This window comes from Dama dama, chromosome 14 (genome assembly GCF_033118175.1).
Source record: "Dama dama isolate Ldn47 chromosome 14, ASM3311817v1, whole genome shotgun sequence".
Classification (NCBI taxonomy): domain Eukaryota; kingdom Metazoa; phylum Chordata; class Mammalia; order Artiodactyla; family Cervidae; genus Dama; species Dama dama.
This window is the reverse complement of record NC_083694.1, coordinates 26,910,037-26,935,572: the sequence shown is the minus strand read 5'-3', so window position 1 is coordinate 26,935,572 and position 25,536 is coordinate 26,910,037. Positions and strand designations below refer to the sequence as shown.

The window sequence follows — 25,536 nt, the reverse complement described above, 5'->3', positions numbered from 1 at the left end:
ATTTGTTTCTTTTCCTTTCCTTTTCTTTTTTGAAAATAAATCTGTTTGGCTTGGGATAGAAAAGTCTTTATAAATAAAAATGTTTATAACATAAGCCATTAAAATATTCAGTGTTACCCTTTACAATTAATGTTATTTGAGGAAATGGCTTATCATTTGTATGTATATGTATAGCATTTCTTATTCCTTAGTTATATGTTGTTAATTATCCTTGGAATACAGAATTACACCTTTTGACTTTCAAAGGTAGATATTTTTATATGAAAATTTTTAAATATGAAAAGAGCCAAGGCTTATCATTTCACAACTAGGACACTTGTTTTTTAAAGACATTCTTTCTTTTGTTAAATAGCGGAAGTAAAAGCAAAGCTGATATGTCATATTTGGGCAAGGGGTAGAGGGAGATGGGGAAGGAGGGTGAGGAGGAAGAGGAGGAGTGAGAGCAAGAGATCCACCAGCAGAGGGAGTCAGAAGCCAAATACTGATACACTACTACTAAAGGATTGATGTTTTTATTGCTGCTTAGATGTTTTGATTGCAGTGCTTAATTTTAACTTCAAAATCTATGTGTCATGCCTAGTTGAAACACTGCTTTCATTATTTTAAGCTTTCTAGCAGGTAAAAATAAAAGCCCTTTTATGTACTGGTCGTTTGTAATATCTAAAGTTTTATGAAACTCAGGTTTGCTCTTGTTGAGCTGTAAGGTACGTTTTTGTCTTTTTCTGTTACTATTTTTTTCTTATGACAAAATAAACATCATTTTTTGCTAGTTTTATAATTCATAGTTCGCAATGAATTTTTTTTCTCGGGGTTAGGGATTTTGAGGAATCTAAAAAGACTGACCCTTTCTAAGAGAGGACTAAGTTTTGAAAAGAATGAGAAGGAAATAGCATGATTTTCTATCAAAAACTAACAAGAAACAGAACTGAAAGAGAAACCAAAAATGGGAGAAAGATGTTGCCTTCATCCATCTTTTACTGTTTCTTACTCAATAGAATCTCACAGATTTCCATAAAACCCAACAACTCAAGACAGGAGACCAGTCCAGAGCTCTGGACCTACTAATAAGGGTCAGTGTCAACAAGTATGTAACATATCTTACCAGGCCTTCCCTCTACCTGTATCAACTTAGGTCAGTTGTTTTTTTTTTTTAATTATCAAAAATTTAGTACATATAAAAGCAGACAGAGTTGTATAAGGTATCTCTCTGAACCCATTATCTAGCTATAGCAGTTATCAGAAACTCCTGGCCATTTCTATTTCATATATACTCCTACCCTCTTTCTCTCTTTTGAGAAATTAAACATCATATCATTTATCTGTAAATATTTTGTTATGTATCTTTAAGTGGTAAGGGCCCTTTTTTTTAAAGACACATGACTGTAATATTATTATTACATCTAAAAAGTTAATAAAAACATGTCTTAATATCATCACATATCCAGTCAGCATTCCAGTTGTCTAGCTGGCTCTTAAATATTGGCTCTTCTTTTTTCCCATTAACCTCTTTGTTGCATAAACTGTATTATTTGTCCATAGAGTCTCCCACTGTTTGGATTTTGCTGACTGAATCTTTGTAATAATATGAGTATACTCTTCTGTCTTTGTACTTCATGTAAATTGCTCATTGAATATAAAGGTTTGATTCGATTTGGGTTTTTTATTTGATTGATATAGTTGTTTTTATATGACTACTTTTATGCATACTTTTGCATTCTGATAGGATGTGTGGTAATAGTGCTCAGCCATGTGCGACTCTTTGCGACCCCATGGACTATAGTCCACCAGGCTCCTCTGTCCATGGAACTTCCCAGGCAGGAATACTGGAGTGGGTTGTCATTTCCTACTCCAGGGGATCTTCCCAAAGCAGAAATCAAACACACATCTCTTGTGTCTCCTGCATTGGCAGGTGGTTTCTTTACCACTAGCTCCACCTGGAAAGCCCTGATAGGATACCCCTATTTTTTTTATCTTTTTTAATATAATGTTAGCTGCCACAAATTATCAATGCCTTGATCCATTCATTCATTAGGGTTGCAAAATGGTGCCATTCTTGTTCTTGTTTATTAGCTGAAATCGTTCTGAGAGGAAAAACTTCCCCAAGTCTATTATTTGGTTACCTAACGGCATAGTTTGTATAGGAAAGGCAGAATAAATGCTTGATTTTTTTACTTTGTTTTCCAGTTGATGAGTTTGGTTACTAGTGTTCTCCAACAGTGGTTAATTTTGTTTAAGTATCAGCCTGAATGCATGGATTTTAATATATTTGTGCTTCAATTAATTATAGTTATTATTCTGATTGGTCCACACGTTGTTCCAGTGAAAGCTTATTCGGGTTGACTTCTTACTCGTTTTGATGTACCTTCTTACAGTAGATTTTAAAATATCTTCCACTCAGCCAGTCAGATTTCTAAAATAGTGTCCGTGCTATATTTATATTGAAACACATCTGCTAAAATATCTTAGTGGAAACTTACAAGTTTGATGTCTACCTGGTATATTTAAGTGCCTCTCTTTATTCCAAAACATCTCTTTTTCATTGTCTGTAGACCAGACTATCAAAAATTCTCATGATTAAAAAGGAACATATCAAGAAATTAAGGGAAATGAACACAGAAGCAGAAAAACTGGTAAGATATTTTTTTGTTTACTTGTCTCATTTTCAAATGATGGGGGCTTCTATATTTAAGGGTTGAAAATATTTTATGAAAAAACCTAGAGATGACTGTTATTTTAAAATCCTGATTTACTCTCACTGTGTTTTATTATACTGAACACATGCTCAATTAACAATACAGTACAGTTCATTACCCTAGACCTCCTTTATGTCATTGAATAGGATTAATGGATATATATTAGATTCTTAGACAGTTTGCATGAGTGTAGAATTCCTAGCATTGGTGCTTCTGACTAAGGAAATCATATTAGCAGAGGTTATTCAAAGTGGTTCAGAATAAATAAATCAGGAAATATGTAGGCTGGTATCTTGAGGTTATCTTGACAATACTTATATCCTATTTTATCAATCTAATGAGTACAATATATGAGTTAATTTAATTCATAGGAGATAATTATCAGAATTTTTTAAGATGTAGAAAATATTCACTAAGAAAGTTTTTTAATCATACTGAAAGTCATAGTTATGATTTTATAGGATGGTGAATAGTTTTTATCTCAAATACCATCTCCAACTGATTAGAAATGGTTGCTAGAAAGTATGAAAGAAAAGGAGAGCTCAGTGACTAGACTTGGAGGCAAAGGGCTTTAGCTAATTACCGGAGTCTGTCATGAGTACAAGAATAGGGAGTTGTCATAACATTAATCACCTCTTGCATGGAATGGTGTGAGGGGTAGGTGTGAATAAGCAGCTGGACAAGTAGATACAGAACTGAATGAGGAACAGTCTTCTTGTAGGTGTTTTTTTTAATCTGAACATGACTTTGAATTATCCAATTCAAACCCATCATTTTTATGGAATTGAAAACTGAAGACCAAAGATGTCAAGGGATTTTGACCTAAAATTTTGCTGCTATTTAGTAGTACAGATACCAGAACAGGCTTCTTGGTCCCAGTTTAACTCATGTGGGCATGTTATAAAATCAGTGTTGTCAGATACGCAGACTATCAAAGATCGAAAAAAATTAGCCATAACATATTGCTATTGTATATCCTAAACATAGTAATATTAATGTGCTTGCTTCTTTGCTACTGGACTCTAATTCTTATCTTGGTTTCCATTAGTTCTACTTCTGCCCTTTATACTACGGTTTTTCAATGTTCCCCGGCTGCATTTCCTCTGATCATCTTATCATTTTTTCCATCTTGAAAAAAGTGTTAAGTTCCTCAGTTGTGTCCGACTGTTTGTGACCCCATGAACTGTAGCTCACCAGGCTCCTCTGTCCGTAGAATTCTCCAGGCAAGAATACTGGAGTGGGTTGCCATTCCCTTCTCCAGGAGATCTTACCAACCCAGGAATCGAACCTGGGTCTCCTGCATTACAGGAAGATCCTTTACCGTCTGAGCCACTAGGGAAGCCATTTCATCTTCATTCATAATCAAATTATTTTACTTTCACACCACTAACTAGGACTTTTCCCTGTAGCTGGGTTTCACAACTTAAAGTATTAGATTTGACTCAGCCAAATTAATGTTATCTACTTTAAAATAAAGGCCTATTTTGATGTTGGCTTGGCTTCTTGGCATGTGGGAACTCTGCAGAAATCTAATTTTCTTGATAGACTTTATAATTTTATTTATGATTAGAAATAATTTCCATTATAAAAATTCAAGTATTGTGAAACTAGTATATGGTATAAATATGTTTTTATGCTTAGCATATGGATTTCTTCTTCCATGCATTTACTTTCATATTTTGTTTTGTTTTTTGAAGTACAGTTGATTTGTCGTATTGTCTTAGTCTCAGGTATACAGCATACTGATTTAGTGCTTTTGTCAGATTATATTCCATGATAGGTTGTAAGATACTGGGTATAATTCCAAGTGTTATTCAGTATATTCTTGTTGCTTATCTACTTTGTATGTAGTAGTTTATATCTGTTAATCAATCCCATACCCCTAATTTATCCCTCCCTATTTTCCTCTCTCCTTTGTAACCACTGGTTTGTTTTCTGTATCTGTGAGTCTCTTTCTTTCTGTATACACATTCATTTGCATTGCTTTTTAGATTCCACATATAAGTGATATCATGCAGTATTTTCCTTCCTCTGTCTGACTTATTTCACTAAGCATAACATTCTCTAGGTCTGTCCACATTGCTGCTAATGGTTTTATTTCATTCTTTTTTATGACTAAGTAAAACTTCATTTGTGTGTGTGTGTGTGCGCGCGCACACGTGTGCACACAGCACGCAATGTATGCCGTGTCTTCATAAACCAATCTGTTGCTGGCCACTTGGGTTGTTTCCATTGTCTTGGCTATTTTAAATGTGCTGCTATGAATATTGGGATGCATGTATCCTTTTGAATCAGTGTTTTCATTTTTTCTGGATATATACTCAGAAGTGAAATTGCTGGATCCTATATACGGTAGTTCTATTTTTAGCTTTTTGAGGAACCTCCATATTGCTCTTGGTACTGACTATACCAGTTTACATTCCCAGCCATGTACAAGGGTTCCCTTTTCTCCACACCCTGACATTTGTTTTCTGTAGACTTTTGATTATAGCCATTTAGACTGGTATGATGTGATACCTAATTGTGGTTTTTGTTTGCATTTCACCAATAATCGGTGATGTTGAGCATCTTTTCATGTGCCTTTTAGCCATCTTCATGTCCTTTTTGGAGAAGTGTCTATTCAAGTTTTTTGCCCATTTTTGGATTGAATTGTTTGTTTGGTTTCTTAGAGTTGTATGAGCTATTTATGTATTTTGGATATGAACCCCTTGTCAGCTTCATCATTTGCAAATATTTCCTCCCATTTCACAGTTTTTTTCTTTTGTTGATAGTTTCCTTAGCTATGCAGAAGTTTTAAGTTTAATTAGGCCCCATTTGTTTATTTTTGCTTTTATTTATTTTGCCTTAGGAGACTGAGCCAAGAAAATATTGCTACCAGTTTCTGTCAAAGAGTATTCTGCCTCTGTCCTAAGAGTGTTATGGTTTCGGGGCTTACATTTAGGTCTTTAAACCATTTTGAAGGGGTTTTTGATTTGGTTTGGTTTGTTTTTTTGTATAGAAAGTGGCAGGGTCAAAATGTATGAGCATTTTAAAGATTTAATTGTACTCCTAACTTAAGATGGTAGGCTGGGTAAGATGGTAGGCTGGACATGTGTTTTCTTCTTGTCCCTTAAAATTTCCACATAAAATAAGTACGAAAAAAAAGTAAATAGAATATATGGAAACAGATTGTTTAACAATGTATGAAAGGATTTTTTTTTTTTTCCTGATGTGTTGGATGAAATTAAAACCTTGGCTGAAAGAGGCTGCATGTTGGAACCCTGAAGAGACTCCAGGCCAAGAGTTGCAAATATGATAGAGGAATGCAGGAGTGAGATGCTATACTTTAAAAGGAATTGATTTAATGTTTGTTCCCACATTCCTGATATTCATCCGAGTGACAGAATGTAAATGTGGCTTTTACCCAAGTTAAAGGAAAAAAAGAAACTGACACTCCTCTAAAGAATATGAACATACTGCTTGGGAAAAGTTAATGTGCTTCTGCTTAATGGTAGGCTAGATGAATTGGATTAGTCTTCCTAATCCAAATAGTTAAGAACAGCTATTTCCCCTGGAATAAAATGTAAAAACAAGCCGAAGACACTGGAGCATTAATAAGATATTTAAGAATTTTAGGGATAGGATCTAGGAAAAGAATTAAACTCAGAAGGAGGATTCTGGTAGATAGGATTCCTTTTTCCTTAGGGGCTTATGCAAATTTCAGAAAATGTGGCTGAGAAACCAAGTAAAGTTCTCAAAGGGTTTACAGGAGGGGGGAGGACAAAAATTAAGAGTCCAGAGAACCAGCAGGGGTTGAGAGAAATTGGCAAATTCCTTCCATATTCTGGATTGGAAACCAAAAAGGCTACTTTGGCCCAGCTTCAGATTAGTTTATCTCTGAAATTGAACTAAGTTGATTATGGAGTTTCCCAGGCGGCGCTAGTGGTAAAGAGCTCTACTGCCAATGCAGGAGCCATAAGAGATGCGGGCTCGATCCCTGGGTGGGGAAGATCCCCTGGAGGAGGGTATGGCAACCCACTCCAGTATTCTTGCCTGGAGAATCCCATGGACAGAGGAGCCTGGCGGGCTACTGTCCACTGGGTCTCAAAGAGTCAGACACAACTAAAGTGACTTAACACACACAGGCCCCAAGTAGCCATCCAGAAGTAAGTAGTCCTCTTAGAGGAATATGATATCATACTAGACCTGAAATTATTTGTACAGTTATTAACATAACAGTATCTAATACTCAATTTTAAATCCCAGAAACAGTAGGAGACATGATTACACTAACGAAAAACACAAGAAAATATGAACAGAGGGCAGATTAAAGAGAATGTTATTTTTAGACATAGATTTTGAATACTTATTTTGTTTAACAAGATGAGACAAAACAGAATTTTAGAAGAGAACTAGAAAAAACAACTAAAATGATCTAATGAAAACTCAGGAAATAAACTATAGTAATCAAAATTAAGAATTCAGTTGGTAGATATAACAGCAAATTAGGAACAGCTGAAGAGATAGCTAATGGTTGAGAACAGATCAGAATAAAATATCCAGAATTAAGCATGGAAAGATGGATAGAAAGTACAGAAGAGAGGAATAAGATAAATAAGGGATATAGTGAGGAGTCTAACATGTCTAATAGGGTAGCAGAAGGAGAAGAGAAAGAAAAATGAGACAAAAGGAGAATTTCTGAGAGATAACTAAGAATTTTTCAGAACTCTCAAAATTCAGCAGGCTACAAATTCAAGACCCCCATAAATCATAAGGTAAATAAAAAGATAATGACTCCTAAACACATCATAGCAAAACTGCTGAAAGCTAAACACAAAGTGGGAGGTATTTAAAGTACCCAGAATAGGATGGAGATGGGGAAGTACTTTCAAAAAAGTAACAGTTTGTTTGACAGCTGACTTCTCCACAGAAAACACAGAGGACATAAGAGAATGGAATGACATCTTTATAGGGCTGAAACAAAATTACTGCCAACCTAGATTTCTATATCCAGTGAAAATTTCATAAGGGTAAAGTTAATACAAGGACATTTGCAGGCAAGTTATAGAATTTTTTACCAGAATACCTGTACTAAAGGAAATAATACAGGTTGTGTTCAAGCGGCGGGGAGTGGGGGGTTGGGAAACGGGACTTGTTTAAGACACTTAAAGTTTTAAAAAGGAATGAAAAACAACAAAAAGAATGACTATGTACATTAGTCTAAGTGTCACTGTATAAAATAATAAAATTGTATCTTGTGGCATTTAAAATATAAAGGTTTAAAAATACAGTCCGACATTTGTTTGTTGGTTAGGGTAAGGAGTATGTATTCCACATAGATTTTGAAAAATGAAGAATGTACAGTTTATTCTCTGCTGCTGCTGCTAAGTCACTTCAGTTGTGTCTGACTCTGTGCGACCCCATAGATGGCAGCCCACCAGGCTCCCCTGTCCCTTGGATTCTCCAGTTAAGAACACTGGAGTGGGTTGCCATTTCCTTCTCCAATGCGTGAAAGTGAAGTCGCTCAGTCGTGTCCGACTCTTAGCGACCCCATGGGCCGCAGCCTACCAGGCTCCTCCATCCATGGGATTTTCCAGGCAAGAGTACTGGAGTGGGGTGCCATTGCCTTCTCCGTTACTCTCTAAGGCACCTATTAAAATAATGGTAAAAGATTAATAACTACCAAGCTTATCAGGGGGAGCTGCATGAGGGAATGGAACAATTAAGTGTTCATTCAGTCCAGGAGAAGGCAACAAAGGAAAGAAAAAAATGACACCAAACAAGTGGGACACATAGAAGGAAAATAGTAAGATGGTAGATTTAAATCTAAACATATTGATAAATAGCATTGAGTATAAGTGGACTAAATTTCTTGAATAAAAAACAAAGATTGCCAGACTGGATGAAAATAAAACCCAGTTCCTACCATATGATTCAGCAGTTCTACTCCTGGGTATATATTTGAAGAAAACAGAAACACTAATTCAAAAAGATACATGCATTTCAATGTTCATAGCAGCGTTATTTACAGTAGCCAAGATATGGAAGCAACCTAAGTGTCCATCAACAGATGAGTAGATAAAGAAGATGTAGTCTGTATATATGTGTGTACATGTATATATACACATGCATGCATACATGCACACATACACACACACAGTGGAATATTACTCATCCATAAAAACAGAAATGCTGCTGTTTACAATAACATGGATCAGCCTAGAGGGTATTATGCTTCGTGAAAGAAGTCAGACAGAGAAAGATGACTGCTACTCTGTGTTATTACTTAAATGTGGAATCTAGAAAATAAACATGGATATAACAAAACAGAAACAGACTCACAGATAAAAAGAACTCTTGGTTACCAGTGGGAAAAGGGTAAGGGAGATGGGCAAAACAGAGGTAGGGGATTGAGAGTTAGTGTATAAAACAAATAAGCAACAAGGATACTACACAAAGAAATTATTTGTACTACACGAGGAAATTTAGCCATTATTTTATAATTTTAAATGAAGTATAATCTATAAAAAAATATTGAATCACTGTGTTGTGTACTTGAAACTAATATATTAGTTTAAATAGTTGTAAATCAACTACAACTTTAAAAAAAAAATCCAACTGTATGATTCTTTTTTTTTTTTCCCAACTGTTATGATTCTTGATAGAGACACGTTTAATATAAAGGAATCCAGGATAAAATTGTTAATGTATAAAAAGATAAACAATACAATTATTTATTTTTTTATGGCTATGCTGGGTCTTTGTTGCTATGCGGGCTTTTCTCTAGTTGTGGTGCACGGGTTTCTCATTGCAGTGGCTTCTCATTGCAGAGCAGGGCTCTAGGGTGGATGGGCTCAGTAGCTGTGGCACATGGGTCTAGTTGCTCAGTGGCATGTGGGATCATCCCAGATTAGGGATCAAATCCATGTATCCTGCATTGGCAGGTGGATTCTTTACCATTGAGCCACCAGGGAAACCCCAGCAATACAAATTTTAAAATAACAACAGAAAGGCATGTAACTTTATTAGGATCTGATAATGAAATGTAGGGCAACAGATATTACTGGTATTACTGGATATAGAGAGTTATGCTTTCTAATGTAGAAAAGTTTAATTCACCATATCTTATTTGGATGTAAAGAGGTGTGATTCTTAATGATGAAAGGTATAATTTCAAAATAATAACTTGAAATTTTTATGTACTTAATAACATAGCATCCAAATATATAAAGCAAAAATTGGCAAAACTCAAAGGAAAAATACAAATCCACTGTTCAAGCAACACAGTTTTCATAGCCCTCTTAATAACTAATAAAACAAGTACTCAAAAATCAGTTAGAGGGCTTCCTTGATGGCTCAGTGGTAAAGGATCCACCTGCCAATGCAGGAGACAGGGGTTTAATCCCTAGTCCAGGAAGATCCCACATGCCGCAGAGCAACTAAGCCTGTGCGCCACAACCACTGAGCCTGTGCTCTGGAGCCCAGGAGCTGCAACTACTGAACCCTGTGTGTCCTAGAGCCCATGTTCTGTAACAAGAGAAGCCCATGCACTGCAATTCTCTTTTACCACTAGAGAAAAAGCCTGTGTAGCAGTGAAGACCCAGAGCGGTCAAAACTAAATTAATTAATTAATTATATTTTTAAAAAATCAGAATATATATTTGAAAAACAGTTAACAAATGATTTCATTAGCATATGGAGACAGTTACACCTGTCATCTGTAGGATACCTACTATTTTCAAGCCTGCGTGGAATATTTACAAAAGTTAATTATACTCTGGTCTTAGATTTCAACAAATTGCAGAATGATTAAAACTTTCCAAAGTAAGTTCTCTGACCACAGTATACATATAAACTTAGACGTTAATAACTAAAGGATCAGTTCCGTTGCTCAGTCGTGGCTGACTCTTTGCAACCCCATGGACTGCAGCACACCAGGCTTCCCTGTCCATCACCAACTCCCGGAGCTTGCTCAGACTCATGTCCATTGAGTTGGTTATGCCATCCAATCATTTCATCTTCTGTCATCCCCTTCTCCTCCTGCCTTCAGTCTTTCCCAGCATCAGGGTCTTTTCTAATGAGTCAGTTCTTAACTAAAAGATACCAAGAATAAAACTCATGCTTGAAAATTAAAGAATACAATGCTAAATAAACCATAGACCAAAGAATGAGTTATCAGAGAATAGAAAATGTTTTTAATTTAGTAGTATTGAAAATTACATACATCAAAATGTTGTTATGCAGCCATGCCTATTTTAGAGTAAAAGACATGTTTAAATTGAAGATGGACTGAAAAAAATTAGTAAGTTACATCTATCTCAGTAAGTTAGAATGAGAACAACAAATTAAATCCAGAGAGAAAAGTAATGAAATAGAAAACAAATCTAAAATAGAGATGATCAACAGAGTAAAAGTTGGGCCCTTTGAAAGACCTAATAAAATTGATAACCCTGAAAATGCTAATCAGGAAAGATACAAATTACTGCTGTTAAGAAAGAAGGTGGTCCAGTGGTGTGGAATCATCCCACCAAGGCAGGAGACTCGAGTTCTGTCCCTGGCCTGTGCGCCACAACTACAAAGCCTGCAGTCTAGAGCCTGCGAGCAGCGCAGTGAGAAGCCCAGGCACTACAACACAGAGTAGCCCCAGCTCGGAAAAGCCCACAGGCAGCAGTGAAGGGCCAGCGCAGCCACAAAAAGAAAGAAAGAGGGAACGTCGCTATTAAACCTACAGACATGAAAAAGATCTTGAGAGGATACTGTGGGATTGAGTTTTGTGTGCTTCAAATTCATAAATTGATGCCCTAAGCCACAGTGTAACTGTATTTAGAGAGAGGGCCTCTAAGGAGATAATTTAGGTTAAATGAGGCAACAGGGTTGGGGCCCAAATCAGTAAGACTGGTGTCCTTACAAGAAGAGGAAGAGACCCCAAGGGATCTCTCCATGTATGCACAGAAGGAAGGCCATCTGAGGATACAGTGAGAAGGCAGCTATCTGCAAGCCAGATAAAGTTCTAAAGTTCTGTTCAGAAACCATCCCTGACAGCACCTTGATCTTGAACTTACAACCTTCATAACTACAAAAAAAATTTATTGCTATTTTTTAAGCCACCCAGTCATGGTATCCTGTTATAGCATCCCGAGCAGACTAATACAGTTTATTAACAGCTTCCTGTAAATATGTTTGAAAATTGAAATGAAGGAGGCAAGTTCTTAGAAAAATACTTGTCAACACTGGTATGGAAAGAAAGTCTGAATAGTCCCATCACTGCCTTATAAATGAATCTATAATGTAAAACTTGACCACAAAGAACCTACACCACCAGATGAATTCTTCCATACCAGTGAATTCAACTAAATATTTACCATTACCATCACCTTGAAAAAACTTTTTTTAGAGAATAGGAGAAAAACTAGGAACATTTTCCAATTCCTTTTTGTAATTCTTGAATACATTGATATTAAAACCTAAAAAAGATATTACAAAAGAGAATAACTACTAGCCAATCTCATTTATGAATATAGGTGAAAGAATCCTAAGCAAAGTGTTAACAAATGGGGATATTTAAAAGGTACATCATGCCAGCCAGTAGATTTATGCCAGAAATGCAAAGATAGTTTAACATTCAGAAATAAGTAAGTGGAATCTCAACCACTGAAGATGATGATGGTCTCCACAGACAGATTATGAAAACAGAATCTAAAACATGGAAGTCAAAATGACCTAAATATCCAGAAGCTCCTCCATTAGGTAGATTTACAAGAAAATATGAAAAGAGTATTTCTAATGGGGTGGCAGATTCACAGAACATACTAATGTTAAGCAAAATGTCAGAATTCATATTAGCTTTAAAACATTGTTTAAAACACTGCTTAAGTTGTTGTATAATATTGAGCAGAGTTCGCTGTGCTATATAGTAGGTCCTTATTGGTTATCTATTTTAATTATAGCAGTGTATACATGTCAATCCAAAAAAATAGATACATGTATATGTATAACTGAACCACTTTCCTGCACACAGGAAACTATCACAACCAACTGTATATACTGTTAACCAGCTGTACTCCAATATAAGATAAAAGGGTAAAAGATAAAAAAGAACTAGGAAATCTAATGCTGTCCAAAGAAAATATGAAACTTCCATAGGCATTTATATAAGAAATAGCAGTTGATTTTAAGGGATATCTAGCTTACTGTTTTGGTTATTATTGTGCAGAAAACTCAAACATTTAATAAAGTTATTCCAGCTGGTAAACATAACATGTTCATTCGTTGGTAATAAAATATTTAAAACATGTATAGTCATGATGTTTTCAGACAACAGGAGGACAGTGTGCCACTGTTTTTCTTTTCTCATATCAAGGACTGTCATTTAAACATAAACCTGGAATTCAGTTTTATAGGGTAAGATCAAAGTATGAAGTATCAGAATGCTTTAGAATAAAACTGTTCCCCAAAGAAGAAAAAGCATAAATCACATGCTTGCCTGGCAAAAGAGTTGAAATTTAGATTGTTCAGTGTAGCAGGTAAAATGAATGCTATTGCAAATCCTGTTGATTTTTGAAGAGTTGCTAACTGCTAGTAGTATAAAAAGTATATTCAAGGTTATTTGATCCTTGTACTCATTAAAAACAAATGGTGGAGAGGGGTGGATTTCTATTCACAGTAGCTCCCGTGTATAACATGTAACATGCATGGTAATTGTTTGGTCTTAACCTTTGTTTAATACATTTTGGAGAAGGAAGTGGCAACCCACTCCAGTATTCTTGCCTGGAGAATCCCATGGACAGAGGAGCCTGGTAGGCTACAGTCCATAGGGTTGCAAAGAGTTGGACATGACTGAGTGACGTCACTTTCACTTTCACCCTTAAATTTAAGTGGAATCCTCAAAAAGGAAATAGTATGGTATATGATGGCTCAGATGGTAAGGAATCCGCCTGCAATGCAGGAGACCCAGGTTTGATCCCTGGGTTGGAAAGATCCCCTGGAGAAGGCAACCCACTCCAGTTTTCTTGCCTGGAGAATCCCATGGACAGAGGAGCCTGGTGGGCTACAGTCCCAGGGGTCGCAAAGAATCCGACATGACTGAGCGACTAACACTTCATATGTGATTTGAGATTAGTTTTAAAAAGTAAATAATACGTGAGAATTATCTTCAGAGACTGTACCATTTCTATTATATTGATATAAGTATAGTGCCTTATAGAAGTAGTAAAAATCAAATTATATCCATTAATCGTAACATACCTATTATTTATTCTGTTTCGTATATCACTTGTGAATTGAAATTTTGTAGAATATTTTAGGGACAAATACAAATTATTCAGTTAGTTTAATTCCTTCTTTACAGAAGGAAGAATCCTAGGTATTATAAGGAGATTTTATTTTTAATATATCCAGAAATGTTATTTTTTTAAAAGCTTCAGAGGTATAACAGTTCTTTCATTTTTATGGATTACAGATTTTCTTGGTATGCATTTTTTCCTAATTTTCTGTGATACATCAGGTTAGTGACATTGAACTAATGTAATGTTTATGTTAAACCCAAATGATTTTGTCACTGAGTGGTTTTATGGAGAAAAGGAAAGATATACCCATTTGAATGCAGAGTTCCAAAGAATACCAAGGAGAGATAAGAAAGCCTTCCTCAGTGATCAGTGCAAAGAAACAGAGGAAGACAATAGAATGGGAAAGACTAGAGATCTCTTCAAGGAAATTAGAGATACCAAGGGAACATTTCATTCAAGGATGGGCACAATAAAGGACAGAAATGATATGGACCTAACAGAAGCACAAGATACTACGAAGAGGTGGCAAGAATACACAGAAGAGCTATACAAAAAAGATCTTCATGACCCAGATAAGCACGATGGTGTAATCACTCACCTAGAGCCAGACATCCTGGAATGCAAAGTCAAGTGGGCCTTAGGAAGCATCACTGCAAACAGAACGAGTGGAGGTGATGGAATTCCAGTTGAGCTATTTCAAGCCCTAGAAGATGATGCTGTGAAAATGCTGCACTCAATATGCCAGCAAATTTGGAAAATTCAGCAGTGGCCACAGGACTGGAAAAGGTCAGTTTTCATTCCAATCCCAAAGAAGGGCAATGCCAAAGAATGTTCAAACTACTGCACAATTGCACTCATCTCACGCACTAGTAAAGTAATGCTTAAAATTCTCCAAGCCAACAACTGTTGAATTCTACAGTTCAACAGAACTTGAACCATCAACTTCTAGATGTTCAAGTTAAATATAGAAAAGGCAGAGGAACCAGAGATCAAATTGCCAACATCCGTTGGATCATAGAAAAAGCAAGAGAATTCCAGAAAAACATCTACTTCTGCTTTATTGACTACGCCAAAGCCTTTGACTATGTAGGTCACAACAAAATGTGGAAAATTCTTAAAGAGATGGAAATACCAGACCACCTTACCCACTTCCTGAGAAATCTGTATGCAGGTCAAGAAGCAACAGTTAGAACTAGACAAGGAACAACAGAGTGCTTCCAAGTTGGGAAAGGAGTACATCAAGGCTGTATATTGTCACCCTGGCTATTTAACTTCTGTGCAGAGTACATCATGCGAAATGCTGGGCTGGATGAAGCACAAGCTGGAATCAGGATTGCGGGGAGAAGTATCAATAACCTCAGATACGCAGATGACCCCACCCTTATGGCAGAAAGTAAAGAGGAACTAAAGAGCCTCTTGGTGAAAGTGAAAGAGGAGAGTGAAAAAGTTGGCTTAAAAGTCAACATTCAGAAAACAAAAATCATGGCATCCAGTCCCATCACTCCATGACAAATAGATGGAGAAACAATGGAAGCAGTGACAGATTTTTTTTTCTTGGGCTCCAAAATCACTGTAGATTTTGCAATGATTTCCACTCCTTGGAAGAAAAGCTATGACCAACCTAGACAGCTTATTAAAAAGCAGAGACATTACTTCGCCAACAAAGGTCTGTCTAGTCAAAGCTATGGTTTTTCCAGTTATCATGTATGGATGTGAGAGTTGAACTATAAGAAAGCTGAGTGCCAAAGAAATTATGCTTTTGAACTGTGGTGGTGGAGAAGACTCTTGAGTCCCTTGGACTGCAAGGAGATCCAACCAGTCAATCTTCAAGGAGATCAGCCCTGAGTATTCATTGGAAGGACTGATGCTGAAGCTGAAACTCCAATACTTTGGCCACCTGATGCGAAGAATTGACTCGTACGAAGAAAAAGACCCTGATGCTGGGAAAGATTGAAGGCAGGAGAAGGTGATGACAGAGGACGAAATGGTTGGATGGCATCACCAACTTGATGGACATGATGAGTTTGAGCAAGCTCCGGGAGTTGGTGATGGACACGGAAGCCTGGCATGCTGCAGTCCATGGGGTCGCAAAGAGTTGGATATGACTGAGCGACTGAACCGATCCCTACCCAGTCTCTGCTCTAATAAATACGTAATTTTATTTAATCAGTATAACTTAATTTTGAAGCTGAGAGCTAATTTCTATTCTGTTTTTACCAAAATGACTTGAGTAGTTCACTATATTGCACTTCAAAGGACTGGACATATTACTTTGCCCAAAGTATACATATTTTTTCTTTTTAACTTTTTATTTTATATTGGAATATAGTTGATTAACAGTGTTGGGAGAGTTCCAGCTATATAGCAAAGTGATTTAACTATACATATACATGTATCTATTTTTTTCAAATTCTTTTCTCATTTAGATTGTTACATCATATTGAGCAGAGTCCCCTCTGGTATACAGTAGGCCCTTGTTAGTTATGCATTTTTAATATAGCAGTGTGTATATGTCAGTCCCAAACTCCCTGACTATCCCTTCCCCTCACCCTTCTCCTCTGGTAACCATAAGTTCTATTCTCTTAAGTCTGTGAGTCTTTCTGTTTTGTAAATCAGCTCGTTTGTATCATTTCTTTTTAGATTCCTCATATACACTATATCATACAATATTTCTGTTTCTCTGTAAGATCATCTCTGGGTCCATCCATGTTGCTGCAAATGGCATTATTTTGTTCTTTTTAATGGCTGAGTAATATTCCATTGTAAATATATACCATATTTTCTTTCTCCATTCTTCTGTCCATTGCTGTTTAGGTTGCTTTCATGTCTTAGCTGTGGTGAACAGTGCCGCACCAAATACTGGGGTGCAAGTATTCTTTCAGACCATGTTTTTCTCTGAATATATGCACAGGAGTAGGATTGTAGGATTATATGGTTTAGTTTAGTTTTTTAAGGAACCTCCATACTGTTCTTCATACTGGCTGTACCAATTTACATTCCTACCAGCAGTGTAGGAGTGTTCCCAAGTTCTCTCCACACCCTCTCCAGCATTTATTATTTTTGGATTTTTTTTTATGGAGACACAAAAATTTATTTCCTGATGGAATTTATTAAAAATGGGAACATTGGTCTGATAAAGTCTCCTTTAATTTTGGAATATGTGTTTATCTCACTCTTACTTTACCCAGCAAAAGCAAACTAAAGTCACACTTGTCAAAATATGAAATTAAATGTTCAAACTTCCAATTTGCAAAGCAAAGGGAGGAAAATTACTTTAAAATACTTTAGTCACTTTTATGATACAATGAAGAAAACGTTTTCAGTCATACATCTGAGGAATTTTTGTCAAGTTCTTTTAGATTTAAAGTTTTGAACTATCTTTTCTTGACCTGATTATATAGTATGTCAGTATAGTATGTCAGTATAGTATGTCAGTATAGTCAGTGAAGCTTTGTCCAAGCTTATTAACTTCAATATACCTTTTCTATTTTGGACTATCAAAACATTTTTAAAATACATATACAGAGCATCCACATACAAATTAATTAGTGTATGGAATTTATTAAAATAGATTTGGATTGCCTCAACATTATATAAAAGTAGATATTACACTAGCAGTCTCAGTCTTTGATCATTGCTTTTCCACTTTGGAAATTTGTCTTGTCATACATGGACATTAATAATAATTCAGGAGTAGGAAAGGGGATTTATCCTAGACAGTTCTGTTTTAACCACCTTTAAAACTGTATTAGTGGCTTTGGAAAACTCTGGATACTGTTTTCTCTGTACTCCTTCCCTCTCTCCATCACCACTACGAAGGTGGTTCTTTTCCAAATATGTTCTCATAATTGTCTTATCATGATTGTTAGTCCTCTTTTTATTTTCAAAATTGTGACTCTCTGCAGAAATCTGCTTACTAATTTGAAAGTAGAATACATAAAAAAAAAAGTAAGAGTCCATTTTGTGTGCTGCACTCAACCCGTATGTGACAGCCTAGAAGCACATTAGTTGATTATATAGGAGGGATAGGAAACCATGCTCAAGTATAATAACTTATTTAATGGGGCAGATTTTTAAAATAGCAGCCTTATTGAGATATTATTCACATACCATACAATTCACCCATTTAAGTGGACAATTTTGTGGTGTTTAGTTTACGGTTCAGTTCACAGATTGTACAGGCATCATCAGAGTTGATTTTAGAACATTTCATTATCCCAAAAAGAAACCCTATATATTTAGCAGCTACTCCTCATTTCCCCCAAATCAGTTTCCACCCCAAACGTAGGCAACCAATAATCTAATTTCTCTCCAGCTGTTCTGGACATTTAATGTAAATGGAATCTTGTGATATGTAATCATTTGTGACTGTATTCTTTCAAGTAGTATAATGTTTTGAAGGTTCATCCATGTTGTAACATGTATCAGTACTTCTTATTGCCAAATAATATTCCATTGTATGGACATATCACATTTTACTTGTCCATTCATCAGTTGAGGGACATTTGAGTTGTTTCCACTCTGGCTATTTTGAGTAAGACGACTATGAACATTCATGTATGGATTTTTGTGTAGATGTATATTTTCATTTCTATGAGTATGTATCTAAAAGTAAAATTGCTGAGTCATGTCAACCCTTTCCTTAATCTTTTGTGTAACTGCCAGGCTATTTTCCAAAAAGACAGGCGTGATGCAGTTTTCCTTTTTATCTGTTTTATAAAGTAGCCAAGCTTGTAAAAGTGTGTGTTATTCACCTTTAAATGAACTATAAAACTGCCTTAGATACTTGTTTAAAAGACTAACAGGTAAGACTCTTAAAGCTAATCACTTACTAATTTAAAAAAAAAATTTTTTTAAGTGTAATTTGCAGTGTAAGAAAGTAAAGAAGGGGATTTCCCTGGTTGCCGAGTGGTTAGGATTCCAGATTTCCACTGCTATAACCCATGTTCAATCCCTGGTCAGGGAACAGAGAACCCGCAAGCTATGCAGCATGGCCCCCCAAAAAAGTAAAGAACACACAAGATCATCTCAATGGATGCATAAAAACCATCTTACAAAATTAAACATCTCTTCATGGTGGAAAAGCAAACATTCTTATCAAACTAGGAATAGAATGAACATTCTTTAACCTAATAGAGAATATTTACCAAGAAAACTTATAGCACGTATCATACTTACTAATGAAGTGTTAAAAACTTTCTCTTTAAGACTGGAAATAAGATAAGGGAGCCTACAATCACAGCTTTTATTCAATAGTACACTAGAGGGCCTACCCAATGTAATAAAACAAGAAAATGAAGTAAGAGCTATAAAGATTGGAAAGGAAAAAATAAAACCCTTTTATTCACAGATGATGTGGCTGTGTACCTAGAAAATGTAAAAGAATATGCAATTATTAGAATTAATATATGAGTTTAGCAAAGTTGTAAGATTCAAGGTCAGTTTTTTTAAGCAGTTTCTCTATTTATCAGCAATAAGCAGTTAAAAATAAAATTTCAAAAAATACCATTTAAAACTGCATACCTTGATATAAATATAAGATATATTAAACTTCTATGTAGAAAACTATTAAATATTGAGTGAAATTAAAGAAGTCCTAAATAAAAAGAGATACTCATGATTTCAAACACTTTTTTGAATGGGGTCATTTTCACCAAATTTATCCATAAATTGAATGAAATCTCAAGTGAATTTTGCGTGTATGTGTGTGAGCGCATGTATGCATAAATGCATTCAAACTGACAAGCTGATTCTAAAATGTATGTGGAACTGCAATAAAGTAGGATGATTTACTCTTGTATATCAAGACTTATTACAAAGCTGGAGTTTCTGAAGACTGTGTGCTACTGGCCCAACATAGACAAATAGACCATGCGACAGAATAGAGAGCCCAGGAATAGATTTGCATGTGTGCACACTCTTGATCTATGAAAAGGTGGTCCTGCATAGCAGTGGGAAAGAAAGGTCTTTGAAATAATGGTGCTGGATTAACTGGATATCCATGTGGGGAGGGAGATAAATCTCATAACATAGTCAGATGACTGGCATTTTAGATATAAATGTGAAAGGCAAAACTGTAAAGCTTCTAGAGGTGATTAGGAGAGTAATTTTAAGATCTTGAGGTAAGAATTTTTTTAATGAAATAAATGTGAATAGACAGTTCATAGGGGAAAAAAATACAAATGACTCTTATATATGTGAAAAGGGATATGTGTGTATGTGTGTGTGTGTTCAGTAGCTTAGTCGTGTCTGATTCTTTGTGACCCTGTAGACTGTAGCCTGCCAGGCTTCTCTGTCCATGGGATTTCCCAGGTGAGAATACTGGAGTGGGTTGCCATTTCCTTCTCCAGGTAATCTTCCCAACCCAGGGATCAAACCAGCATCTCTTATATCTCCAGTATTGACAGGCAGATTCTTTACCATTAGCACCACCTGAGAAGCCCCATGTGAAAAGGTGGTCAAAGAAACAGTTAAAAAAGATCCTACTTTTTAGTGAAATTGGCAAAAATTAAAAGTTGTAACAAAACATTACAGTGATACTGAGCCTGCACGTTCTAGAGCCCAGCCTCCAAAATGAGAGAAGCCACAGAAACACCACACAGCCAAAAAAATTTTTTTAATTATTGGTAAGGCTATGGGGAAATAAGCATTCTTAAAAATGGATGAGTACATCTTCTATGAAGGGCGTTTTGTCAATATCTATTGAAATTTAAAATGCACAATGCACAAGCCCTTTGATTTAGTGGTTGCACTTCTGGGAACTTCTGCAGAGAGATTTCCTTTATTTTTCCCCCCAAACAAATAGCCATAGTCTCACTTTAATAATAGTTTATCTTTCCCCACCGATTTGAAAGGGCAACTTTATTGTATACAAATTCCCATGTATGAATAAATACACAAGCATACATATATATATATATATATATAGGAATTACCATATATTAAAGACTGCCCACTGTTCTATTCCTTTGGAAGATTTGTTACCCATGCCAGTTCCACAGTTTAATCTGCCATCTACCAGTATCAGTTCCCTATTTGTCCTTTTTCAAAATGGTTTTGGTCATTCTTGTACATTTATTATTCTACTTTCTGTGTTAATACTTAATTCTTAGACTATTTTAAAACATAAGGGAATTATTTGTCTTCATTTAGGATATTCAGAAAGAAGTGCTGAAGACTTCGAGGGCAGTTTCAAAAGAGGGGTCTCCAGCAGTATTTGAGAAGTTGGAGATACAAGCAGATGATAATTTTGAAGAGGATGATATCTGTTTCATTTTAGGATTCTTTTCAAAAATTATTCACTTGTTATTTCACTGTAGATAAAGTCCTTGTATGTCTTTATTTAAATAACTCATGAATATGTTGAACACAAAAATTGAGGATCAACACTTTTGATACCCTCACCCTCTAATAATTTTGACTATTTCTGAGTCTGCCACAATACACGCTTACACTCAAGAAAAATTTAACCAAATGCTTAAACTCAACACCGTGTCCCCAGTCCAGCCCAACAGGGGAATGGAGTTAAATTAACCATGTTCTGTTTATCCTTGCATAGGAAATACCAATTTTTTTGATAATACAGTGGGCTTAACTCCACAAAAACTAAAGCTTAGGAACAGGAATTCAGGAAGCACCAGTGGATGTACTGGGTGTGACTCTGGGCTGGTAAAAGAACTTGTGTGTGTGTGCTCAGTCGTGTTCAACTATTTGCAGCCCCATCAACTATATCCCACCAGGCTCCTCTCTCCATGGGATTTTCCAGGCAAGAATACTGGAGCAGGTTGCCATTTCCTACTCTAGGGGATCTTCCCAACCCAGGGATTGAACCCACATCTCTTATATCTCCTGCATTGGTAGGCAGATTGCTTATCACTGCACCACCTGGGAAGCCCACTCTAGAACTTATCTTTCCAACCAATGATGTATGTTCTCACTTATATATGGAATCTAAAAAAAACAAGAAACCAAGCTCTTAAGTACAGAGAGCAGATGGTTGGTTGCCAGAGCTTGGTGGAGGAGTGGGGTGGGTAGGGTGAAATGGGTAAAGGGGATCAAAAGGGACAAGCTTACAATTATAAAATAACTGTCGTAGGGATATAATGTGCAGTATGGTGGCTATGGTTAATAATACTGTATTGCATATTTGAAAGTTGCTAAGTAAGTCTTAAAAGTTCTCATTGCAAGGAAAAAAATTATGTATGGTGACAGATGCTAACTAGACTTGTAGTGATCGTTTTGCAATTTATACAAATATAGAATCATTGTGTTGTACACCTGAAACTAATAGAATGTCGTGTATCAATTTACCTCAATTTAAAAACTAATTATGAAATAAATAATTTTTAAGTGACTTATCCCTTCCCTTGTCTCCCTGTGACATTGTTTCCCTTCCTCCTCTTTCACTGCTTCAGATCCCATGGTGGAGGAATTCTGATGCAGTCTACCTTCAGATCCTGCATGCTTACCACTTATTGACTGTGGTACATGGACCTCAGATTCCTCCATGTGTAATGTGGAGATCATTATAGTACCCTTCTTGGGATGGTTGTAAGGATTCTGTGAGATTCTCTTAAACACTTAGAACAGTACCCAGTACATTATTAATAGTGTGTGCTGTTGAGCAAAACATTTAACTTTCCCGGGCCTCAGTTTTCTCATGTATAAAATGACAAGGCTGAACAAGATGATCGCCAGGTTTCTGTTAGCTCAAACAGTTAAGACACTGTGATTGGTTACTAGTGTAAGCAGTTTATCCCTACCAGTCCAGGCACACTTTTCTTTCTTAACTGTACTTGTTTCCCCAGTGTACAATGATCTGCTTTCTTGGAAATCCTGTGAAAAAAAAGAAGTATGGTTCAATTTGGCTTGACTAAAGAAGTCTCATTGCAGCATTTGTAGCTGGATTGGAATGGATAGTGTAATTTATTGGAGGTGTTATGAAGAGAGGAAAGGAAATGGAATCAAAGTCCATTTACACTTACTGGTAGGAAGCAGATACAAAATGATGGCAATGGTGATAACAGTTAATACCTAATGAATATTTTCTATGTGGAAGGCAATATGCTACCATATATTATTTCATTTAATCTTTGCCATAATCTCATTAGATAGAAGTTCTTTTATCCCCAGTTTGCAGATGAGAAAACAGGCACAGAGAAATCAAGGAACTTGCTTAAAGTAACATAGCTAGTATGTAATAGTGTTGAGTTTTGAATATGTAATCTGATTCTAGCACCCATACTCTTATCCATTATGCTATACTGAATTGAGTCCAAATGGAGAATCAATTAAATAACTAGAACACTTCAAATGAATATATATGATTTTTTGCCAACTTTTTATTTTTGAAAATGATAAAGTTATTAAAAAGTTGAAAGATTTCTACAAGAAACATACATAGATTCAACAATTTTGCTTCATTTAATCTGTCTTGCACACACACACACACACACTCTCTCTCTCTCTTTCTGTACAATCTCCATTTTTAAAAAAGTAAATGACAGACATCATGACACTCCTAAGAACAAAGACAATCACCTAAATAACAATAATACCATTATCACATGTAAGTAGTATAACATTGATTTTAATAACCTGTTTGTCTATTTTGAATAAGTCCAATGTCCTATTAGATCGTTGAAATTGCATTGTTAAAAAAACCTTATCAAAATCTGACTTTTTTCCTTCTCAGAAATCATATTCCATGCCCATTGGCATTGAATTTCAACGGAGATATGCAACGATTGTTTTAGAGCTTGAACAACTGAACAAGGACCTAAACAAAGTTTTGCATAAAGTTCAACAGTACTGCTATGAGGTAGGTAGTTTGTGTGAAGTTCCCTTGAGGGGGCTGTGACCACCTGTCTTACTTGAAACTGATACTGTTACCACCCCATTTTAGAAAACCCAAACTAAGCCAAGATCTTTTAGCAGAACCATATTTTATATATATTTTTTTCCTTATAGCATCAACATTGAAGACTCCATTAGGAAATGAGTCTATCACATATGACCTTGTGTCATATGTGCTTTATACACAGTGACCTGTCAATTCTGTTGGTTTTTTGTTTGAATTACAAATGATTATAGCTCTCTAAAAATTTAGAAACATCCAGAAAAATAATTACTCTTAATTCTACTACCATAAAAGCTGCATTTTTGTTTATTTCCTACTGTTTGGGTTTTTTTTACCGTACATGCTTTTTCTCACAAAGTTATGATCATGCTGTGTATACAGTTTTGTTTACTCCTTTTTAAACGTTACATTTGGGAATTCCCTGGTGGTCCAATGGTTAGGACTCGGTGTTTTCACTGCCAAGGGCCTATGTTCAATGTCTGCTTGGGGAACTAAAATCCCACAGGCTGTGAGGCACAGTCAAAAAAAAAAAAAAGAAAATTTTAAAATAAACTTTACATTAGAACTATGGATTCTTGAGCTGCAGTCACATACATTATAGGATTATTTGTAAATTATCATTATCGTTATGCACATATGTATGAAGGTGTTTCACCAGTTTCACCTAAAATTTGAGTTTCTTACAAAGTAAGAACGAAATGATTGTGATGAGTTTAGTATGCTCCCGTATTTGCATTCTTAGAGGTTGTATATTTCCAGTAAAATCACTTTTTTTTTTTTTTGAAGTAGAGTTTTTTGAATTAGCATTCCAAAAGTATCTTTTTGAATTAGAGGTTTCATCTTTTCCATGAGTGGGATTACTAGATCATAATGGTAACTCTGTTTTTAGTTTTTAAGGAGCCTCCATACTGTTTTCCATACTGACTGTGCCAATTTACCTTCCTACCATCAGTGTAGGAGGAGGGTTCCTTTTCTCCATACCCTCTCCAGCATTTACTATCAGTAGACTAGTTGATTTACAGTGTTTGAAATGGATGCAAAGTAATTCAGAGACATATATTCTTTTCCACTTTCTTTTCCATTACAGATTATTACTGAATATAGTTCCCTATACTATACAGTAGGACCTTGTTTTATATATGGTAGTGTGTATCTGTTAATCCAAAATTCCTAATTTATCCTTCCCCACCCCTTTTCCACTATGTCCTCTTTTCTATGTCTGAGGGTCCATTTTGGTTTTGTAAAAAATTTTATTTGTATCACTCTTTGATCCTTCCTTTGGTACCATGTTTTTAAATTCTACAAATAAATGTTATAATGATATTTGCCTTGCTCTGTCTGACTTACTTCACTTAGTATGATAATCTCTAGGTCCATCCATGTTGCTATAAATGGCATTATTTCATTCTTGAGTTTATTTTTTATATGGTATTAGAGAATGTTCTATTTCATTATTTTACATATAGCTGTCCAGTTTTCCCAGCACCATTTATTGAAGAGACTACTACCTTTTTTCCATTGTATATTTGTATATTTGTGCCTCTTTGCTGTAGATTGACCATAAGTTCACAGGTTTAGGACTTCCCTGGTGGCTCAGATGGTAAAGAATCCACCTGCAATGTGAGAGGTTCTATCCCTGGGTTGGGAAGACCCCCTGGAGAAATGAACTGTGATTACCTTTAACAGTTCTGTGTATATTTTGCTCATTCCTTTAGCCATC

The 25,536-nt window shown here is 35.7% G+C and overlaps 1 protein-coding gene across 2 annotated transcripts in view; it reads left to right on the top strand.

Annotated features, from left to right (window-relative positions):
* LIN9 (lin-9 DREAM MuvB core complex component) overlaps positions 1-25,536 on the top strand; it is a 91,251-nt gene that overhangs the window by 61,653 nt on the left and 4,062 nt on the right. Inside the window, exons 11-13 of one of the 2 annotated variants that reach the window (XM_061160161.1) lie at positions 996-1,070; positions 2,550-2,630; positions 23,652-23,777. In XM_061160161.1, the coding sequence (XP_061016144.1) occupies positions 996-1,070; positions 2,550-2,630; positions 23,652-23,777 (282 nt within the window). The remainder of the gene's footprint in view (positions 1-995; positions 1,071-2,549; positions 2,631-23,651; positions 23,778-25,536) is intronic. The other variant, XM_061160162.1, reaches the window with a different exon arrangement.